General features: G+C 25.2%; 1 protein-coding gene across 1 annotated transcript in view; it reads right to left on the reverse strand.

Moving 5' to 3' along the window:
* Window positions 1-21,540, reverse strand: part of LOC100207361 (calcium-dependent secretion activator 1) — an 87,918-nt gene that overhangs the window by 13,462 nt on the left and 52,916 nt on the right. The window contains exons 11-18 of the mRNA XM_065818158.1: window positions 20,555-20,663; window positions 18,434-18,625; window positions 12,565-12,701; window positions 11,481-11,668; window positions 7,405-7,506; window positions 6,049-6,112; window positions 5,596-5,731; window positions 2,927-3,033 (exon numbers count right to left, since the gene is read on the reverse strand). Coding sequence (XP_065674230.1) covers window positions 2,927-3,033; window positions 5,596-5,731; window positions 6,049-6,112; window positions 7,405-7,506; window positions 11,481-11,668; window positions 12,565-12,701; window positions 18,434-18,625; window positions 20,555-20,663 — 1,035 coding nt within the window. The remainder of the gene's footprint in view (window positions 1-2,926; window positions 3,034-5,595; window positions 5,732-6,048; window positions 6,113-7,404; window positions 7,507-11,480; window positions 11,669-12,564; window positions 12,702-18,433; window positions 18,626-20,554; window positions 20,664-21,540) is intronic.

Raw genomic sequence — 21,540 nt, forward strand, 5'->3', positions numbered from 1 at the left:
TTGTTTAAATATACATATACATATATATATATATATATATACATATATATATATATATATATATATACATATATATATATATATATATATATATATATATATATATATATATATATATATATATATATATATATATATATATATATATATATATATATATATATATACATATATATATATATATATATATATATATATATATATATATATATATCTATATATATATATATATATCTATATATATATTATAAGTTAGAAGCAATTATAAGTTAGAAGAAAATCACTTAACAAAAATTTTTCTCATTTTATACTGTGTTTTATCAATAAAGACTCATCAGAAATGAATGAGCAAATTAATAAAACTTCAATTTATACCAAAAATTAAATTACAGGAAGTCATAAATTTTCACACATTTGTGGAATTTGCCGACACTATTATAAAAAGAATTCTTTGGAAATGATTACTTATGATTTTTTAGAAAAATATTTTTTAAAAGGGAGACTTAATGTAACTATTATATGAGCTCATTTATTTTTATAGTTTCTTAGGAGAAACTTATTTTCGTGCCTGCATTTAGAAATTAATTCCGATTTTTTGTTTAATAAACATTCTTGGTATGCATGTGTAATTATTTCAAATTTTTTTTGTAGGCATAGTATTCATTTTTTGGAAATATTGTTATATGCAGGCGCTGTTTTAAGGATGGAGCAATTCAGTATAAAATCTTCAATATTTTTATCTTTAAATTCCCATATATATTTTGACGGCATGGTGTCATGAATAGTTTTTATTTTTAAAAGATTGCTTATGATTGGCAAAACGTTTTTTCCATTTACCCTCTGTTATGCCAATATATTGTTTATCAGGTACATTTTTAGAGGAAACAACCCATTTATATACCACATTTTTTGTTAAATAACTTCCACTCATTGGACAATTGTTTTTTTACAATTACAATTTTCTGTAGTTTTTTCATTTAAGATTTCTTTTTTGTTTAACAAAGCATTATTGTTACCTTTTATAATTCTTTCCATACTTTTTGTCCAACTGTAGCTAACTTTAATTATATTTTGATTAAAAATTTTATGTAATTTATTAGAGGGCAGGAAATGCTTATCAACCAATTTAAAAAAACTTTTTTTATGTTAGTGGGAACATTTTTGCTATATAGGGGGTTGAACCAAATTACATTTCTAGTTCTATTACGCTTTTTTGCATTCTTTTTTTCAGGGTCAAATTTTAGTTCAAAATTTTCAAAACCACTTTTTTTAAGGGCATCTTCAAATATTTGTTTAGAGGTATTGAAAACAGTTTCATTAGAGGAGTTTTGGTTTAGCCTGTTATTAATTAAAATCGGGATTTGTTTTATAACTTTGAGTGGATGATTTGAGTTAATATTAATATATAATAATTCATCGTTTGGTTTTTTGAAAGGTTTATTTGAATTTTCAGAGAGATTAAATGTGACAATTTATGTTTATGTTTATTTCAATTTGAAAGCCAATATTTAAAAAAAAATTTATATTATCTTTTCTAGTTTTATCGAGTTGTGGGCCAGATTTTTTAAGCATTACTATTAAACCATCGTCACGATAAAGGCCTAAATCTTTTATATTGATTATTTTACTTTATAAATCTAAAATATATAGTTCAACAAATTCAAATATTTTGCTCCGTCATAACTGTCCATTGTTACTTCAAAGCAGTCATGTATGTTTTTCCTTTTTCAAGTTTCCTTATTAAAATAAAGTAAGGTTTTTCTACAATGCTTTATTATATTGATTGTTTTTCCAGGAATAACTGTGGCTTTTTGCAAATTCAATTGTCTTATCTAAAATATCTGCAGTTATTGAAGGGTAAAAATCATTAATATTAAATTGAATAAATGTACCGTCATTTTTATTTTTGATTATAGAGAACCAATGTATAGCATCAGTGGTATTTATCCATTGTTGCAATTTTAATTTATTTCTAAGAATATTATTAATTTTGTCCAATTTAATTTTGCTTACATTTTTTTTATCAATATTTTATGCTTTTAAATTAATTGCGTTTTCCAAAATTTTAGGGGTTTTTTCATAAGAATTAGTATTATTGCCGCCGAAAATTTTTTCATAGTTTTCTGTTGTGAGTTAGAAAATGTTATTTGTTTTATTAGCAAAAACCAAAATATTAATTCTTCTTATAAAATGCTCAACTTTTTCAATCTAAGACATCCTAAAAAACTATAAAAATAAACGAGCTCAAATAACAGTTACATTAAGTCCCCCCTTTTTATTATAGTGTCAGCAAATTCCACAAATGTGTGAAAATTTAAGTAGTTAAGACATTTGCCACTTCCTGTAATTTAATTTTTGGTATAAATTGAAGTTTCATTAATTTGATCATTCATTTCTGATGAGTCTTTATTGATGAAACACAGTGTTAAAAATGAGAAAAATTTTCATTAAGTGATTTTCTACTAATTTTTATATATATATATATATATATATATATATATATATATATATATATATATATATATATATATATATATATATATATTTATATCTATAATATATAGAGATTTATATAGTATATCTATAATATATATATATAAATAAATATAAAGGTCAGCATCAGGTCAGAAAAAATTTGACACTAAAGTTTTAACATAAAATATAGAAACGAGGTTAAACAATTTTAGGTTAGTGCCCAACGGTGTCGCCAATCCTGATATATATATATATATATATATATATATATTTATATATATATATATATATATATATAAAGTCCTCAGAAAGAAAAAAAAAGTTGTTTCTGAGGAAAGTCTTAAAAGAATTGTTTGATAACTTACATAAGGCTAACTATCATGTATATACTTCTTTATACAAAAACATTAACAACAATTTAATTTCTAAAGAGAGTAAAAAATCACAAAACCTCTGAATGATGCTCTTCGTTTTGCTGAATAAGCTCTATGCATAATTCTGCAAGCTGTATAATAATACCAAGTTTCTCTTGTGGAGACACATTTCCCTGAAAGGAGTCTAAGAAGATAATAAACAACTTATCAGCAGATAAAAAATATTAATACAAATTCATAATGCTTTTAACCTCTAAAGACTAGGTAAAATAAATTTGCTTGTCAAATATTTAAAACATTTGCAAAAGAATTTTTATTAAAAAATTAGAGATTCTTGGATCAATGGAACAGTACAAAATAACAATAATAAAAAACTTGGAGTTAATGCTAAACTACTGTTTAAATTAACAGAAGTTCATTGAACTATTTTAAACATAAATTAGCATAAAAGTGGTAATGCAAATTATGTGCACCTTTTAGTTTTTAAAATACAAGCTTTAGTTTTTCAGTAAAAGATTTTGTTATAGCAGATCTCTTAGATGTATAAATACCCACTTACCATGCATAGATAATGCCCACTTATTCTTTGGTGAAAAACTGTAAACTGTAAATGAACAAATAAATGAATAATAAAGTAAACATGTAAATGAACATGAAAGTAAACAACCAATTCAACAGTGAAAAAATGAGTGCTTGACTTTTTATTTTAATTACTACCAATCAATATATTAAATTCCAATAGTGCAGAATTGCAGAAAAAGTTGATAAATTTCATTGGTGTAGAATTGTAGAACAAGGTAATAAATTCCATTGGTGCAGAATTGAAGAACAAGTTAATAAATTCCATTAATGCAGAATTGCAGAAAAAGTTAATAAATAATACTGAAAATCTTAATACTCTTGTTATGATCTGCATATTTGTATTCTTATTATGTTCTATATTGAATGAAAAAACAAATATTCCAGTAACATTTTAAAACAGTATATTTGAATAATTTAAATAAATTTATAAGACTTATCCAAATTTTAAAAAAGTGACTGCTTTGTTTACTTCATAGATTTTGAGTTCATTAAAACTGATAAAAGTTGATTAAAATTAATTAACTTGTTTTACATTTTATTTTGTGTTGCAACATGTTATTTTGTGTTACTTCATATTGTGTCGCTCCATGTGTTGCATCCTCAAATGAAACAAACTTTGTAAAAAACCAAAACTAATAATATATGCTGTATGCAGAACACGGCCAAATAGCTGTATGATAGTGTTCTCATGCAATACAAAGTTTTCGGTAAGCTATTCCTCAAAATTGGATGTTGATAGCAATTACACACTTTAATTGAACCTCAAAAAAGCAAAAAAAAAAAAAACAATACAGCTGTGCTGAAAGCCTTCCAATCAGTAATGGACCAAACTTAGCCAATCCTTAACTTGTTTCAATTGGATTATAATGAGCACCTTAACATCTAAACAAAAGGACTTCATCTTTTCAGAGTAATTATAGTTTTGAAAAAATTAAAAGTGCTGAAAAACCATTATTTGTTTTCTCCCCTTTCCTTATTTCAATAAAAGAAACTTGGGTATATCAAGCTCAAACTTAATAAGGTAACGCAAGCTGCAGAAGCTAAACTTCTAACAAATCATAATTCTCACCAAATTATTTCTGAATTCTTAAAATATATGCTCTCTTTTAGTTGGCACTATATCTAAACTTTTTTAAGAGCAAATATATTTTTGTGAATAAATAGTAATAATTTTTTTGATTGTTTTAGATTTCAGAACTTTCACAAATTTTAGTGTCCATTTGTATTTGACAATAAACAAATAGTCTAACATTTATTCAAAAAACAAATTGTAGACTGATAGTTTACAATTTGTTTTCCTGTATCAATTTAACTGAAGTTAAATTGATGCAGGATTTTTTGATAGACGCTGACAGAAGTTGGTAACAAGGTTCATTCCATGATTTCTGTTTGCACTCTTAACAAAATTTTTTATATTAGTCCTTTTTTTTTTCAACTTTTATATTTATTTATAACTATTTTTTTTTAAATTTTCCATGACAAAGTATATGAACATCTTTGCAAAGAAAAGAGAGCATTAAAAAAAACTTATTTTGTAAAGTTTTTTACTTTTTCTCTCTACAATTTAACTTTTACTAGTTTTACATTTTTGCAAAATTTTTTCAGGTGAAAAATCAACAACCAACTCTATAAAGCAATTGCTTAACTTAAGAAATATGTTAACAATGCTTGGTTGTATGTTGTCTTTAATAACTATCAAAATTATTATGACTATTTTTAAATAATTTAGAGGAAGCTGGTTTTTTTTTTTTTCTCACTTGTCTTGGCAATAAAGGAAGTAGATATCTTTTCTCTTGCTCCTGTAAATTGTAAACCCTCTGTTACTGTAAAGTACTAACTTCATAAACAAAACAACTTCACAGAAATACAATTCTGCACCAATTCCACGATAAATTCCATACTGACTTAACAGTTGACTTTCTGTAACTTGTTAGCTTTATCCATTAAGTATTTTATTGAACTCAACATTTAACATTCAGAATATTATCTACATTAGGACATTATGTTTACATTCAGACATTATGTATGCATTAGGATATTACATCTACATTAGGACATTATGTCAACATTTATGTCTAACTTTAGATTACTTCACCCTTCTCCTTATATTACATCAGGTCAGTTCACCCTTTAATGTACATTTTAAATTTATTATTGTAAAAACCTTCTACTTTAGCATATGATGATAATCTAGTATAATTAACAAGTGCAGCTCTCCGCAAGCAGTCTCGAATAGCTTGCTTAACATCTTCACTGTCTTCAGGATCTGCTGAAGGCATCATTGTATCTTTAGAAAGAACCTAAATTACAACCAAGTATTCAAATAAATGAGATTTAAAAACAAAATCAGGTTAGGAGAAAGGTTAAGAGAAAAGTAGATTTTTATTGTTACTCACAATGACAATAGAAAACTTGAACACTGGCAGGGATAAAACTAGAGCTTTTATTTCAGGGGGAAAAAAAATTCATTAAAAAACACTACAAAAAACAGAAAATAAAAACTGAAATTAAAACCAGGTAATAAGAAATGAAAAGGAAAAAAAATAAAGAAAAACTGGTGCTAAATAAATAAGAATGAGCAGCTGATAGAGCACGAATAAACAAAAAATGTGTTTACCCTTTCAAATATTGTCAAAGTGCTTTTCAAAGCCCCCTCTGGCCTGCCAAAAGGAAAACAATATCTAAAAAAAAAAAGGAAAAGAAAAAGAAAAAAAAATGAAAAAATTCTAAAAAAAAAAATTAACAAATTAAATTTTATAAAACTATTATTTTCATAATCTCATAAACTTTTAAAACTTCATAATAAAACATAAACACTTGCTGTTTATCTTTACTATGCTCATAGGATGCAAATAGCAATGAAGTTGGGTTAATCTTATATTTTATTTCATTAGTTACTTGATACTTAATTTATCTAATAAGTTAATACTTACATATTTATCAAATAACACTAGATAAATATTTCATAAACCATATATGAAAAATATGAAATATATTTTTACTTTTACAGATAAAAGATATTTATCTGTAAATATCTTTCCATTAAATATGAAAAATAAAAAAACTGGCTGTATCTAGGAGATCTGTTAAGACTTTTGATTCTAGACTACATGGATTTGAAAGAGTCCGCTTCTTAGCTTCTTATATATTCTAAACAGACTGTTTTTGTCTTCTCAAAACTAAGTTTGACTAATATTATTCAAATGACAGAAATTATAAAAATATGAGAAGACATTCTGAGTCCCCAACTTGATAAATTTTTATAACATGTAGCCACCCACTTAAGAGAAGACATTGTGAGCCACTAACTTGATGAATATTTGTGAGATTTCTGTAGCTACTCGCTTTATACATTTTTGTAGCATGATTTAGTAAAAACCTATATATTATTTTATATTAAACAAAATATAACGCAGTATATAGGTTTTTATCATTTTATAATAATATAAATATAAAATGCTCAAAAATTAAAATATTCTACATACTGTTGCCTTAAATTGTTTTAATAAAAAAATTAGTAAATAAAATCAATATTATCATTATTTAAACCTCTGGGTTGTTATATCTGTGCAACCCATCAACAGTATGCTAAAGCATCTTATGCTTAGCTGGTCATGTACCATCTTGAGTTTCTTTTTTTTATTTTTTAAATATAATGGTAAAAATCAAAATAAAATAAAAATATATTTATTAAAAGATTTCTTTTAAACATTGTTAGAACCTTGAGGGTACCACAATATATAAGCAAGAAATAAAAATATATGATCAAATTTCAAAAAAAAAAAATTTTTATGAAAGTGCAAAAAAAAGTTATTGAAATTTATTTTATTAATTCATCTATATGAAATAATAAAAATAAATAATTAAATTTTAAATAGAAAAATAAAAAAATAAAATTATAACAGTAAAGTTAAATAAAACAAAATAAAACATTTTCTGACATTTTAAGCAAATATTTTGATTTTAAATTTACCTAAAATGAGTTATCTGGTTTGCCAAATAAGATTTCAAACGATTCTTCATTTCATCAAATCGCTCTTTCTCATCAACAGTGACTGTATTTACACCATCTGGTCTGAACATTAAATTACAATTAATTTTTATATAAATAACAATAAAAAACCAGAAAGTTTTCTTAAAAATAAAATCTTGTTAAAACGTAAAACAATTATTCAATAAACAAGTAACTAGTATATACATACAAATACAAGTTTATTATTAAGCATTATATATACATGTATAGAGGTAACTATTATATATACATATATACAGGTCACTATTATATATACATATAAGATAACTATTATATATATATATATGTATATACATATATATATATATATATATATACATACATACATACATATATATATATATATATATATATCTTATACTGCTCATTTTAATACATTGTTTGGTTAATTTCCATTTCAGCAGAATCAATGAATGGTTGAGAGATTCCACAAGGGAATAGGGTAATCCACACAAAAATTTGTATTTTCCCTTGTATTTTATAACTTTTGATGCATACTTAGGATTATTTTAAGTAAAATTCAGTATAGGAAACTTTATTTGTATGTTTAAATGTCTTTACATTTAAACATACAAATATGGTTTATCATCAACAGTAAATTCATGGTTTCTGAATTTGAGACAAATATATCCACACTTCAGTTGTAACTGCTTTTTTGTTTATCAGTGCGATAAGGATTTTGTTTTTTTTTAAAAACAAAATCCTAATTGCTTATCTTTAAAAAACAATTTTATTTCTAAAGTTATTACAATGCAGGAATGATTACATTTCTTTGCAATTTTTCTTGCCAAAGTTCAAGACCAGTTGTTAAAGAGGTCTTTCAAATAATTGATGTTTCTAGCAGTCATAATTTTTATTTTCCATTTGATCCAGGCTTACAAGATATTGGTTTGTTTATATTGTTCTTCCACTTAGCCAAATAGCCCTTCTTAGTTCTTTTAAGGTGATAAGAGGCAACAAAATCCTCTACAAAGTTCTTGATTTTAGCAATAAGATACAAAGTTGCACATTTGTTTAATTAAAATATTCAGTTTTGTATTTTCTTTTTTCGAAAAAGCTGTATGAGTTCAAGTCAGCAAAAAAAGTTGGCAAATATATATCTATATATAATTATATATGTGCTATAGTAAATAGATATACAAATATAGAAGCTTTTTTTTATTCTTCATTATTTTTTTCTTTTTGCAAAAAACCGTATGGAATTAAATAGACATAAAATGTTGGCAGGCATATACCTATGTAAGCTGTAGTGTGTGTGTGTGTGTGTGTGTGTGTGTGTGTGTGTGTGTGTGTGTGTGTATATATATATATATATATATATATATATCAAGCCTTCCTGGGAAGCGGGTGCAGTCGCACGCCTTGTATGTCCACATTTAAAGTACCATTTTTAGACTAACTGACCACGGCAGTTTGCACCTTTTATAAAGCTTAACTAACTAACTTATAAAGCGTTTTAAAATTTTTTTTTTTTTATAATTTGCGGCAAAAAGCTAAACTTATTTACTAAGGAAAAAAAAACAATTCTTAAATAAGGAATCAAAATTGTAACGAAATGTCAAGTTTAATTAAAAACTAGAAAATTTATTAATTAAAAAAAGAAAATTAAAAAATTTTTTTTGATAAAATTTTTATACAACTTTTTTATTCTTTCTTTTTTAGAGTTGTTGTTGAAAAAAACATTACTTTTATAACGATTTAACAACAATTGAAAGTTTTGATATGCAATTTATTCAAGATTTTTATCAGTCCATATAATTAAGAAACTAATTTGCTATGTACGCTAGAACTATAAGAAATTTTGTTAATTTTTTTTCTTATGTTTATTCGTTTATTACATTTATTCGTTTTTACGCTTTTTTGCTTTTAAAAAAGTTTTTAATATATTTGACATTTTTTCTCAATACTTGTATAATAGGAAAATAAGAAAATAATTTGTTACTTATTTGTAAAAAATATTATTTGATTAATAAATTTTGTTAATGATGGAATAAGTTAAATAAAAGAATAACAAAGTTTCTTTAATAAATGTATTTATTAAAGAAATGCATTTGATGCATTTGAAATTGTTTGAATTTGAAATTGTTGAAGTATGAAATTGTTTCCTTTATATTGCTTAATTTCCAATACTAATACGAATTACTAGAGATGATGAACATAAAATTTGCTGTTTAAAAAAATGTATTTAAAAACTTAAACAAAAGTTTTAAATAGGCTTCTAAAAATTTTGTTAAGAAAGTTCAGTAAATTAACAATGCCCAAAAAATTTTGCAGCATTGTTTCATTTTTTTACATAAAAAACTTGTTAAAAAAAAAAATTTCACAAATAAATAGCATTTAGTTTTCTCACTTTTCTGTCCATTGATAAAAACAGTAAAGTTTAGCAAAGACATTTGAAAAACAAATTTAAAAACTGTTGTTGTTTCTAGCGAAAATAATAAAGTATTTCCTTAATATATTGACTACAAAAAAGTTTCAATAAAATTGTATATCGAAAAATGTTTTATATTTTCATTATAGTCTTATCTGCCTTTTTCCTTGACTTGTATTGATTTTGGTAGTGGAAAATAACAAACGCTCTAAAAATAAGAATACAAAAACAGTAAATATTTAGGTATATTATTTTTTTGACAACAATTTTCTTTATTTTATTAATAAATTTTTTTTAGCTTATTTTATTCAGGTTTTCTATTTCGTGTAGTCTTTGGTTCTTTTCTTTGAGTAATGCTGATCTATTCTCTAGTTTCTTATAGCGTTATTTTGCCATGAATTCTTAAAACGCTTTCTATATAAAAACTTGGTCAAGTTGTCTAAAAAAATAACTTTAAGCGTGGACGTACAAGGCGTGCGACCGCACGCGCTTCCGGGGAAGGCTTGATATATATATATGTACTTATATATATATAAACAATGTATTTTTTACCTGATGATTGCAAAACGCATGAAACTTTTAGTAGTAAAAATTAGGTAGTTATTTTTATTTAATCTCGTCAAAAAATCAATTATATATATAAATATATATATATATATATATATATATATATATATATATATATATATATATATATATATATATATATATATATATATAAATATATAAATAAATATATATATATATATATATATATATATATATATATATATATATATATATATATATATATATATAATTGTTTGTGTATGTACATACACATGTACACACACCACACATATGCATATATGGGCAATTCCGTGAGAAAGAGGATAAAAAAAAAAAAAAAAAAAAAAAGTTATGAAAACACATACTAAACTCCATAACTATTTTTTTTAACTACTTAAAAATACTTTTAAGCAAAAAAGTTATTAAAAAAATCATTTTATTATATCATAGCATAGTTTTATTGTTGTAAGGGTTGTATAAAAGTGGTTTGATGCTTATTTACAGTATTTTTGTGTAGCGTTATAAATCCTATCATATATCCATAATTGAGAACTTTGATAGTGTTAAAGTGCATTTTTTTAACATAATACACATGGTTGTAAATAATTATTTATATTTTTTTTCTTACACCATTGATAGTGTCATTTTATTTGTTGTTTTTGAGCATTGGATTTTTGTTACGACCATCACGACAGAAAAAACATAAAAATGCTTGTAAAACTTCAAGTAAAAACTATGGAACTCAGCATATAATAACAACATTATGAGCTAAATACACACACCAAATGATTTTTTTTTTAAATCATGGCGTTCACTGCATTAAGCCTGACAAAGTTATTTTGTTTAAAAGTGGTAAAAAATAAGCTATACAACCGTCATGCTATGTAGAGTTAATTTTTGAAAAAAGGTTAAGACTTTAATGCTGTAACTTTTAAATACTAAATTATATAGTAGTATTTCACAATTCTGTAAAGCTCTAAGTCATTTCCATTTTCAGTTCATTTTTAATAGTTTAAAGAGTGTCAAATGTTATGACTGCCACTCTTGCGGGATTGCCCATATATATATGTCATAGAGTATGGTTATTTTAAAATACCTGTTCCCCACAACATGAGATGCACAAAATGCATAACTATAATGAAAAAGAGTAGGATCAATCATTGTTCCATTTTCTGCTCGTTCTAGCAAATCTGCCAAATAACAGAGGTGCCTGTGACAGCCACGAACACCATAGCGAGCACAGTATTCATCAAGTACAAAAAGCTGACCAGGTGAAAACCAACCCTATAATTAAAATAACTCTAAAATAAAGTAACTTCATATTTAAAAGTATTACAATTTTAAGTTGCAGATTCGATATTTTTAAATAACATTAATTTATTTTCCATGATTGTATATTCTTTATACCATTTTTCATCATATAAATTTTAAATAATATATATTTACCTCATTAATGTTCACAATATTTACCCTGCAATAAATGCTGTTGAAGTGTTATAACCACTTGGGTTGGAGTCAAATACAAATTTTTGTATTGTAGAAAAAATACAAATATTTGTAACTTATTTCTGTTAATTTTTTTGAATTGTGTAAAATATTAACTAACTTTGTTTATTACTTAAATCTTTAAAGTGGTAAAATAGAATAACTTTTGATAAGAAAATTAATTTTCGGTTTGTTAGCCAACTTTGTGTAGAATTTAATTAGCTTTATAACATATATGATTACATGATGGCTTTACAACCATGATATGATTTTAATAGTTAAAAAAAATCTAAAAAAATTGCTTTTGTTGATAATAGAAGTTTACTTAGTGATGCACATAGCAATTAAATGAATCTAATCCTGAGTCAGTAAAATGTCAATTAATTTTTATATGAGCATTTTTAATTATGCTAAGCAGTATTTTTCTTTGAAACTAGATTTAGTATAAACAAAGTAAGCAATTAAATAATTTTTTTTTTAACTTACAACCACCTTAGCTAATTATTGTTCATTCTATTAAAGTTTGAATATAAATTAAGTTAAACAACAAACACCAACAGCTGTAGATATTTTTTTATTGTATAATCATGCAATTAAAATGCATATAAATACACAAATAAATGTTAACACAATAAATCTATGTGGAAATTCATTATTTTATAAACTAAAATTTTAATATTTAAGAAAATAATTACCAAACACGTGTAAGAATCATTAAGTCGATGAAGCAATGTAAGGCGTTGAAGCATGGCAAACATTTCTGCTTGATCAAACTCAAATGGATTTGCTTGTACAATGTCACCAAGCCCATGCTTTAAAGCTCTATCCATGTCTACATTGAAAAAAAAATTCTGATTTTTAATTTAAAAAATAATATTACTACACTAGTATAGTAGTTAGAATATACTATTTTATGTATGATAAAATTGTATTTTAATGTTTTATTTTTAGTTGTTTTTTAAAAAAAAAAAAAAAAAAATACTTAAACATAAATTTCTATTGAGTATAACCAAAATAAATTTTTCATTATTATTAGGTGCATTTTGCAACACAACATTATTATAGAAATTTATTTCTAAAAAACTGCAGACAATTTATAATAAGAAAATAAGACACTTAAAAAGTTAAAAAACAGTTAACGAAAGTTAATTTTGCAACTTGTATAAATCAAGAAAGTCAATAAAAATTTATAAAAAATAATTTAGGAAGATATAAGTAGAAGCTTCTATCTAAATATGTTGCAATTCATAGATATTGGAATATCTAAAGATATCATGTTGATGGCTAAAAAAACTGAGTTTTAGTTAAGTTTAGTTAAGTTAAAAATCAACTACTGTGAGTTCTAAGCAGTAACAAGAAAATTGATCAACTATTGTGAGCCCTACACAGTAACAGTATAAAATCATATTGTAGTATATTTAAGCTGTTTTAAGTTATCAAAAAAAAAGACTTTATCACAACTGGAATGTAGGTTTCATTGCATGAAAAACATGGTTGCAATATTGAATGTATGGTTCCAACATCGAGTATGGTTGTATTATTAATAAATAATTAGTATTTGAAGGAAAAATATTCTGAGTCATTAATATCGATTTAAAAAAATTAGATTTATGTTTAAAATTTGTTATATCCCTGAGGTTAATAAAAATGTTTTAATAACTTTAACAAAGCTGTGGTACAGTGGTTTGAGTTCTGGCTAGGTAAGGAAGGATATATATATGTATATATATATATATATATATATATATATATATATATATGTGTGTATATATATATATGTATATATATATATATATATGTGTATATATATATAGAATTTAGGTGTGGCCTAAAAAAAAAAAGAAGAGAGAAAGATCATTGCATTCTGAAATTTAAGAAAAAGGCAATGTGGGCATGAACCATGCCCATTAGGGTGCATTGCTTAGTACCATAATTTATAAAAATCACTATTTTTCAAAGTAACTACTCAAATTTTTATATAAAATTAAATTTTAATTTGAGTTTTCTTTTAGTGTTTTTTAATTTGAAAATGCTTTGGTAGTACAATTGACACTATGCAATATTTCATTAATTATAAAATTTTTAAATTTTTTTAGAAAAGTGTAAACTCTAAATCATTTTATATTCATACTTGTTTTATCAGAAACTGATTAAACTTTCTTAATAATGAGAACCTAGGAACACCATTCCCTCCCTAACCCCCTCGCCCTGAATTTATGTCATCATCCCTAATATAGGGGAATCATTTTTTAATCAAAAAATTACTCAACCTCATATAATTTAATTTGCTAAAAGATTTATAACTATTTAAAAAATATTTTTTGTAAAATATTTTATTAAAAATACACTTCTCATTTGAAGCGGTTCTAAGTTTTACAGGTGTAAGTTTTAAATAAAAAATGAATAAAATACATAATATACAATTTTCTTTTATTTCCTAGTTACATTATTTCTATAATATCTTTCTTTGATTTAAAGGTGGGAAGTTTTTCTCTATGTATCATTCTTGTTCTAACAAATACATCTCTTCTTTCTTGGCAATAAACAATGGCAGAGGCTTCCATCACACTTTTGATGCAGCGTTCTGTTGCTTGAGTGTCAATGCTGAATTTAGGATTTTTCAATGATTTTCAAAGAACTTGGAGAACTCTGCTTGAGAAAGATTACATGTAAATATTGGTTCATAACAATCTTTTAAATTCCAAGAAATTAATTCCTAAAGATTAGTAACGTCAAGGTTAATCTTCGGAGATATTCTTTATCAAACAGCAGTGTCTCCAAGGTCATTATTTCCTCTAATTTGTAAAATCTTATTAACACCAAACTTTCTTTCATTTTCTTTAGAGCTAGTCAAGAGTGAAACCAGAATACACTCACTATGCTGTACCAAGCCCCAGTTCGTATATATAGTGTGATAATATTCACCACATTGACTGGAGTGTCTTAAGAATTTTAAGTTCATTTACATGCTTAAGATTTTTGCAAACTGATCCTGCAAATCCATCCTTGCTTTTTGTTAGACGATCAAGTGATATAATTAAATTTCTTAACTTGAGTTCATTTGTATGTTTCATGCAAATCACCCAATAGCATTTATGGATTCCCCCTGGCCATTCTGTGTTGGTATTAGTTGAACCCATACCTAATACTATGCATGATTCAGTAGCATTGTTTTTTTGAAGCAGCTCATAGAGTGATTCAGCTATCTTTTTTGCAGTTTTTTCCAGATGAATGGCAAGTTCTGGTGTGACGTGAGCAAGATAGCATCCAGTTGGCTCCTAAGTTACACTTATATGCTCCTCTTTTATGACTCTAGGGTGAAGTTTTCCATAATTATCTGGAATTAAAGTTTTGGACCAGTCTTTTTTCCCATCATACGCAATTCCAATTATATTTTCGTTAATACATCTATTAAAAAATACAATTATTTCAATAATTGTATTTTCTTTCATAACATTATTCTAAGCCCTTCGCATTTTGTTTGGGTCAACAGAAAGGTATAACATATCAGGAGAAAGATAACCTGCAGCTATAAAATCTTTTATTATACCAGTGACTATAGCTGCTGCACCAACATTAAAAATATGTTATATCTTATTGCAGCTGATGCCACATTTGTTATGGTCATTTTGTTTTGCTTTAGACTTGGTTTTTCTAAGTATCTTGTAACCAGTGATGCCAATCTTACAAGTTTTTCATCAAGCAACTTTCCAAACAAAGTTATTATTTCATTCTTTAGTGCAGTATTTATATTGTATGTATCATTATTGTTTTCTTCCAGCAGATCGAAAACTAGTTCAGGATTCTAAATTGTTTAAAAATGCAATTTCTATAATATACATTATTAGTTACCAATATTGGTAAGTGATAATATATATAATAGAATATATAAATTTTATATTCAAAAAAGTTTAATATATATTAAACATTAAAAAGTTAGTTTTAAAGTCTATTTTAGATTGCGGTAAGAAATGTTTTAAAACAATTAAAGAATTCCATTAATTCATTGTAATTTAGCTAACCTGAAATTTATTAAACTCATTTTTTCTTCATTTTCTTTTTTTTTTCCTTTTTCTTTCAGCTTCTTTCTGAATGTTTTTTCTTTTTTCTCTACTGTGTAGGTGAATCAATTCTTTATAACCACATAAACCAATTTGCACACTTTCTTTTTAAGCCTCTGATTATGAAGCCAAAAAAGATCAAGTACAGGAAATTTTTGTAATAGAGGACATGAACAATAAACATGTGCACCTATCTTGCAGTTTTTGGGATCATTGCAAAGTGATGCTGCCTCTGTGCATATATTGATTGTATGAGTTCATGGTATGAAATCAAAGAGACTATTGAGGTCATTAATTATTTTATTGGTTGCTTCTTTGGATGATTTTGCGATTTTCAAAAACTTGGATATTTTATTCCATAGTCTTTCTATTTTTTCCGTGAGTGATTTTTTCAAAATTGTAACTGGTGGTTTAAACTGACTATTTGCTTTGAGCCATAGAACTGGCGACAGTTTAGCAAGTTCTCTGCTAAACTGGTGACAGCTCAATGGTTCAAAGCAAAGAAGAACCTTTTTTATAAAAAAAAGTTTCTAGTATATAAACGAAATTTGAGGTCTTGGGTATATAAACTGAATATGAAATATATAAACTGAATATGAAATTTCAAAATAGTTTTCACATCAAAATAGTTAAATCAGCTCATCTTTAATGTCTTCTTAATGGTTTTTTACATACGTTTTTTGTGAGATTATTATTGTATTTAATTTTATGTCTGACGATGGTCTGAGCTAATCAGACTGAAATATCACATAAAAAAATTAAAAATTTTATGATTTATATATTAAATAAATAAACTGAATTAAACTTTTGCTTCTTTCGTTTCTTTGCTTTGAATATATCTTTTCTTAACAAAAGCAATATGTATTTAGACTATTTAACAATATTAATTCAAATAATAACTAAATAGATAAAACATCTACTACAAGGTCAAAAAATCAACCACGTAATTTTATCAAACAATTCATTTTATCATATATATATAATATGCATACTCACTGAATATGAATAATATGAACACGTTATAAAAACAAACTTTATGATATTTTGATAACTGGTATTAATTTTACAATGTGAGTGTTACTCACCTTGAAAATTATAGTTGTTGCAACACATTCTAAAAATTTTTTTTACAATAAACTGTAAAATGCACAACTAAAAGTCTCATTTGTACGACCAAAACTTTTTCAAATTAAAAAACACAAAAAAGAAACTCAAATTAAAATTTAATTTTACATAGGAATATCAATACACTGTATTATTTTAATCAAAATGATTTTAGCAATGTACCCAATGCCCATGAGTGGGGATGGTTTATCCCCACTTCTTTACATAGATATTTGTATTTTTGTTCATCTAATTTTATATTATAATTTTTATCATTAAATAAATTTTTATGTGTAAATTTTAAATATCTTTATAGTGATTTAAAAATGCATTAAATATTATATTTAATGCAATTTAAAACGTCGATAAATATCCAAATATTTAAAACGTCGTCAGCAACTTATTTAAATCGGAAAGCTTTTAAATTTAAAAGTTTACTAAAGTTCGATAGCTTTTTAATGAGAAACTTGCTTGGCTCGCCAATTTTGGTCAAATAAATTGCTAGTTAAAATGTCACTTAAAAGAACTTTTGTTGCAATATGCTGTTTTAGAATTAATTTAAATAAGCTACAAAGGTATTTAAGGGACAGAGATCGTTCACTACACAAAAGCAGCAAGTATATTTAATTGAATTATCCAGTATACTGGATGTTTCAATAAAAAATAAAATATTTTAATACAAAAATTTTTTTTTTTTGAATTTTCAAATACAAAATTTACATAAATTTTGATTAAGATAATCAGTAAAAATGAAAAATTAAATAAGTTAAAAGAGTTAATTAGTTTTTGAATAGTAAGAATTAACTGAACAAACAATTTATTAAACATATTGAAAAATGTAAACTAGGAATAACAAACATCAATTATAAAATAAAGTTTTTTTTAACTTTTGAATGAATGGTCTTGCTTGTTAGTGACAATGCTTTTTTTCACAAAACAATGTTCTTGATCAACTTAACTCATTTCTTTGTTGTGCGTACTAATTACGTTTTCTACTTATCTAGAGTAACACTTTAAATCTGAGGCCAATGTAGTTTTTTTTCTTTTCACAATGATCTTTTGAACCTTTGGGAATTCTGCATTGTACACAGGCCATCAGGCAGGCAGCTTCAGTTTATTTGTATTTTAGCGGTCCAGTATTTTAACTACTTTTTTCAGTGTTTCCTTTGCATTTGCAAAAAAGTACATAAAAAAATTATTCTACAGAATTATTGACAATCGTAGCAGACAACTCAATTAAGATACAAACAACATTTCAATTGCCACTGAGAGTAATATAACCACTGAGAGTATAAAAAATAACTTAAACTATCCTTACATCCTGTAAGTTACATCCTGTATATTAAACAAAACTATTAATTAATCAAACACAGATTTATAAAATAGAAAACATTCTCACCCCCTCTAATTTTTTGTATTACACGATCAGCCCCAGATGGTGGCTTTGGAAAGGAAGGTTTAAAAGACTGACCAGTTGCATTGCATAGATTATAAACCCAATTGACTCGATCAGCATTTTCATCAGCAGCAAACAACACCTCATCTCCAGCTTTAACGATATTAAAAAAGAATCTGCCTCCTTCTAATTCTTCTAACTCAAAAAAAAATATATATATATATAAAAATCAATCTTTGCTTCCGTTGTATAAAATTGTATTCAAGACAGTAGTCATCATTATAAAATTTTATTTTGAATTTATAATATACAAAGTCCTCAAGAATAAAAACTATTCTTGCTTTAAGTTAAAATGTCACAATTTGTTAAAATTTCATTAATAATACAATTTGAATAAAAATACTTTTCAAAGAATGATGTATATAGTTTAATGATATGAACTAAAATAGTATGAAATTATTATGCAGTTATGTAATACATTAAGAATTGATTGGATAATCACAATTATAGCAATATTTTACTTAAACTTATTATTAAAATTTTATTGCGTTAAAAACATTATTTTACTTTTCGTGAATGCTGTGATCTGTTATTTATTTTTTTTCTAATATTTTATAGATATTATATCAGAGTTTATAATGATGAAAAAAAAATGGTTATGATTATAATAACTTTTATTTAATAATATAAATTGTATTTATGTTTTTAAAATGTTTTATTATTTATATTATACTATTATTATTACTATTATTATCATTAATACTATTACTATTATTAGTATGAAATATAAAACATCAATTTTAAAATTTTTTTAATTTCTTCTTATTCTATTCACCTTCCCAAGGCAGGGTGGTATACTATAGTCAAGAAGGGTACATTATTGTAGTTAGAATCCTCCTCTCAACTCTTTAACTCCAAAACATAAACCTTAACGGACAAGGTTACTACATAGAGAAACAATTTGAACTTGGTTTTACAAGAGACTTGGTGGGGATCAAACTCTGAACTTCTCATTCATAAAGCGAGTGTTCTACCACTACACCACATACCCCAAGTTGACAAAGCTACACATTAATTTTTATTTTATCTTTGTCAAATAATAAGATGAATAAAGAATGATGAAAATTTAGTTTATAATTGTTGTAGCAGTTTTTAAATATAAGCTGTTTAAAGTCATTGTACTGCTAAGACCATTTTTAGCTTGATCTTAAGTTAGTTGCTTTAGGCAGGTTTCTTAATTTTTTTAAACGTTGTTGATTCTTTTTCATATGTGCCAATACACCATGTCATTAATGGTTTCGACATACCAACTTATATTCTTATTCATATTTGAACTTTGAGTGGAAAAATTTAGCATTTCTAAAAATTGGAAAATAGCTCTTTTATAAAAGTTGCCTTTTGATTTCAGAGACTTAACATATTTTCCAATCACTTTAATCACTTTCACACAATCAATATTCACTTTATGAAGTTTTATGAAGTTCAGCACATACATAGTTTATTACTTATAAAAAATTGAGTATTGATTATGGTTTATTTTTTATTTTTACTAGACTACCTGTTTAACCTACTATTTTATTCAGAACACTTTGCAGATTATTATTCAAAATTTTATATCAAAATTATTCAACGGCATGGTGAGCTTGTGAATATGAAAAAGAACCAATTAAATTTCAAAAATCCAAAAACTGTTAAACGCAAACCAACTTAGAACGAAGCTAAAAATTAGTTTAATTACTTAAACTGAAAAATGGCTCCATCAATAATCGAATCTTTTATGATATTTTATGGTTTTTAATTATATAATGAAATCGAATATTTTATGATTAAATAAAAATAAAATGTAGCTTCATCAACTTTACGTTTTATATTTAAATACTTATTAGAGATTACCTTTGAAGAACTTATTATTATTATTACTATTATTATTATTATTGTAAATTTTATGTGAAAAAAATTAAAAGTTTACTTTTAGCTAGTTTTATCAACTATCCATCAATTTCCGTGAATTGACATGTCATTAACTTTAAAACATGATGTTTTCGCTAAATTGTAGCAAATTCGGTAACAACTTCTTCATTAACTAATTTGTTTTTAAATGACATATATAAAAATTAAAAAAACCTTCAGTTTTTTCAGTAAAGTTTACAGTGTATGATTCAACTCCCATTACTTCTCGAGGTGATTGCTTTTTAGGTCGATATGAACATAACACAAACTTGTATTGGCTAACCTAAAATAGATAGATTTAGATATGCAAATTCAAAATTTTTAAATAGTTATAAATCAGTTTTGAAAATGTTTAAAATAGTGTTCTAAATAGTGCCGGACAAACAGGCTAGGTTTAATCATTGATAAGGTCAGGCACAAAATAGTTTCGAAATCATCGATAAGGTATTAGATATGTAAAAGACTTTTTAAGATATTTTTAATTTATTTTTAGTTTAAAATTTATCTGTAAAGCAAAGGAGCTCAGAATTATCAGTAAGGCTAATCAAGACTTTTCTTTTTTAGCAGCAACCATTTTAAAACTCTAAAAAACTGATGCATTGAGAGTTATTCAGTTATTTACTGCAAACAACTATTATAGAACTGTCAACATTCCTATATTAATGAATGACAACCCTCTTACTGAGTCTTCTTCTTTACATCTTCTTGGAAACCATATATACAATCGATTGCTAAATTAGCATCTGCTAAGGTTGCTTTTCTTTATCATACTCACCATTTTCTTACTCCTGATTCCATTCTCTACCTCTACAAATCTTTTATTCATTCCTGTACGGAATACTGTTTGTCATATTTGGGATGGTTTTTCTAATGATGCTCTTTCTCTTCTAGACAAGGTCCAAAAATGAATTGTAAACGTAGTTGGACCTGCTCTATCTGCTAAGCTTGAGCCTCTTTCCCATCATCATAAAGTTGCATCTTTTTCTTTTCTACAAATTCTATCATGGTTGCTGCTCAAAGGAGCTATTATCTCTACTTTCATCAACTAAAACTCAATCTCACATGACACATTCAGCAAAGTCGTAAGTCTAAAAACTTTTATTCATCTATCCCCCCCCCCCCACTCTAACGCTTTTGAACTCTCTCACATCTTCATGTTC

Source organism: Hydra vulgaris, chromosome 14 (assembly GCF_038396675.1).
Source record: "Hydra vulgaris chromosome 14, alternate assembly HydraT2T_AEP".
NCBI lineage: Eukaryota > Metazoa > Cnidaria > Hydrozoa > Anthoathecata > Hydridae > Hydra > Hydra vulgaris.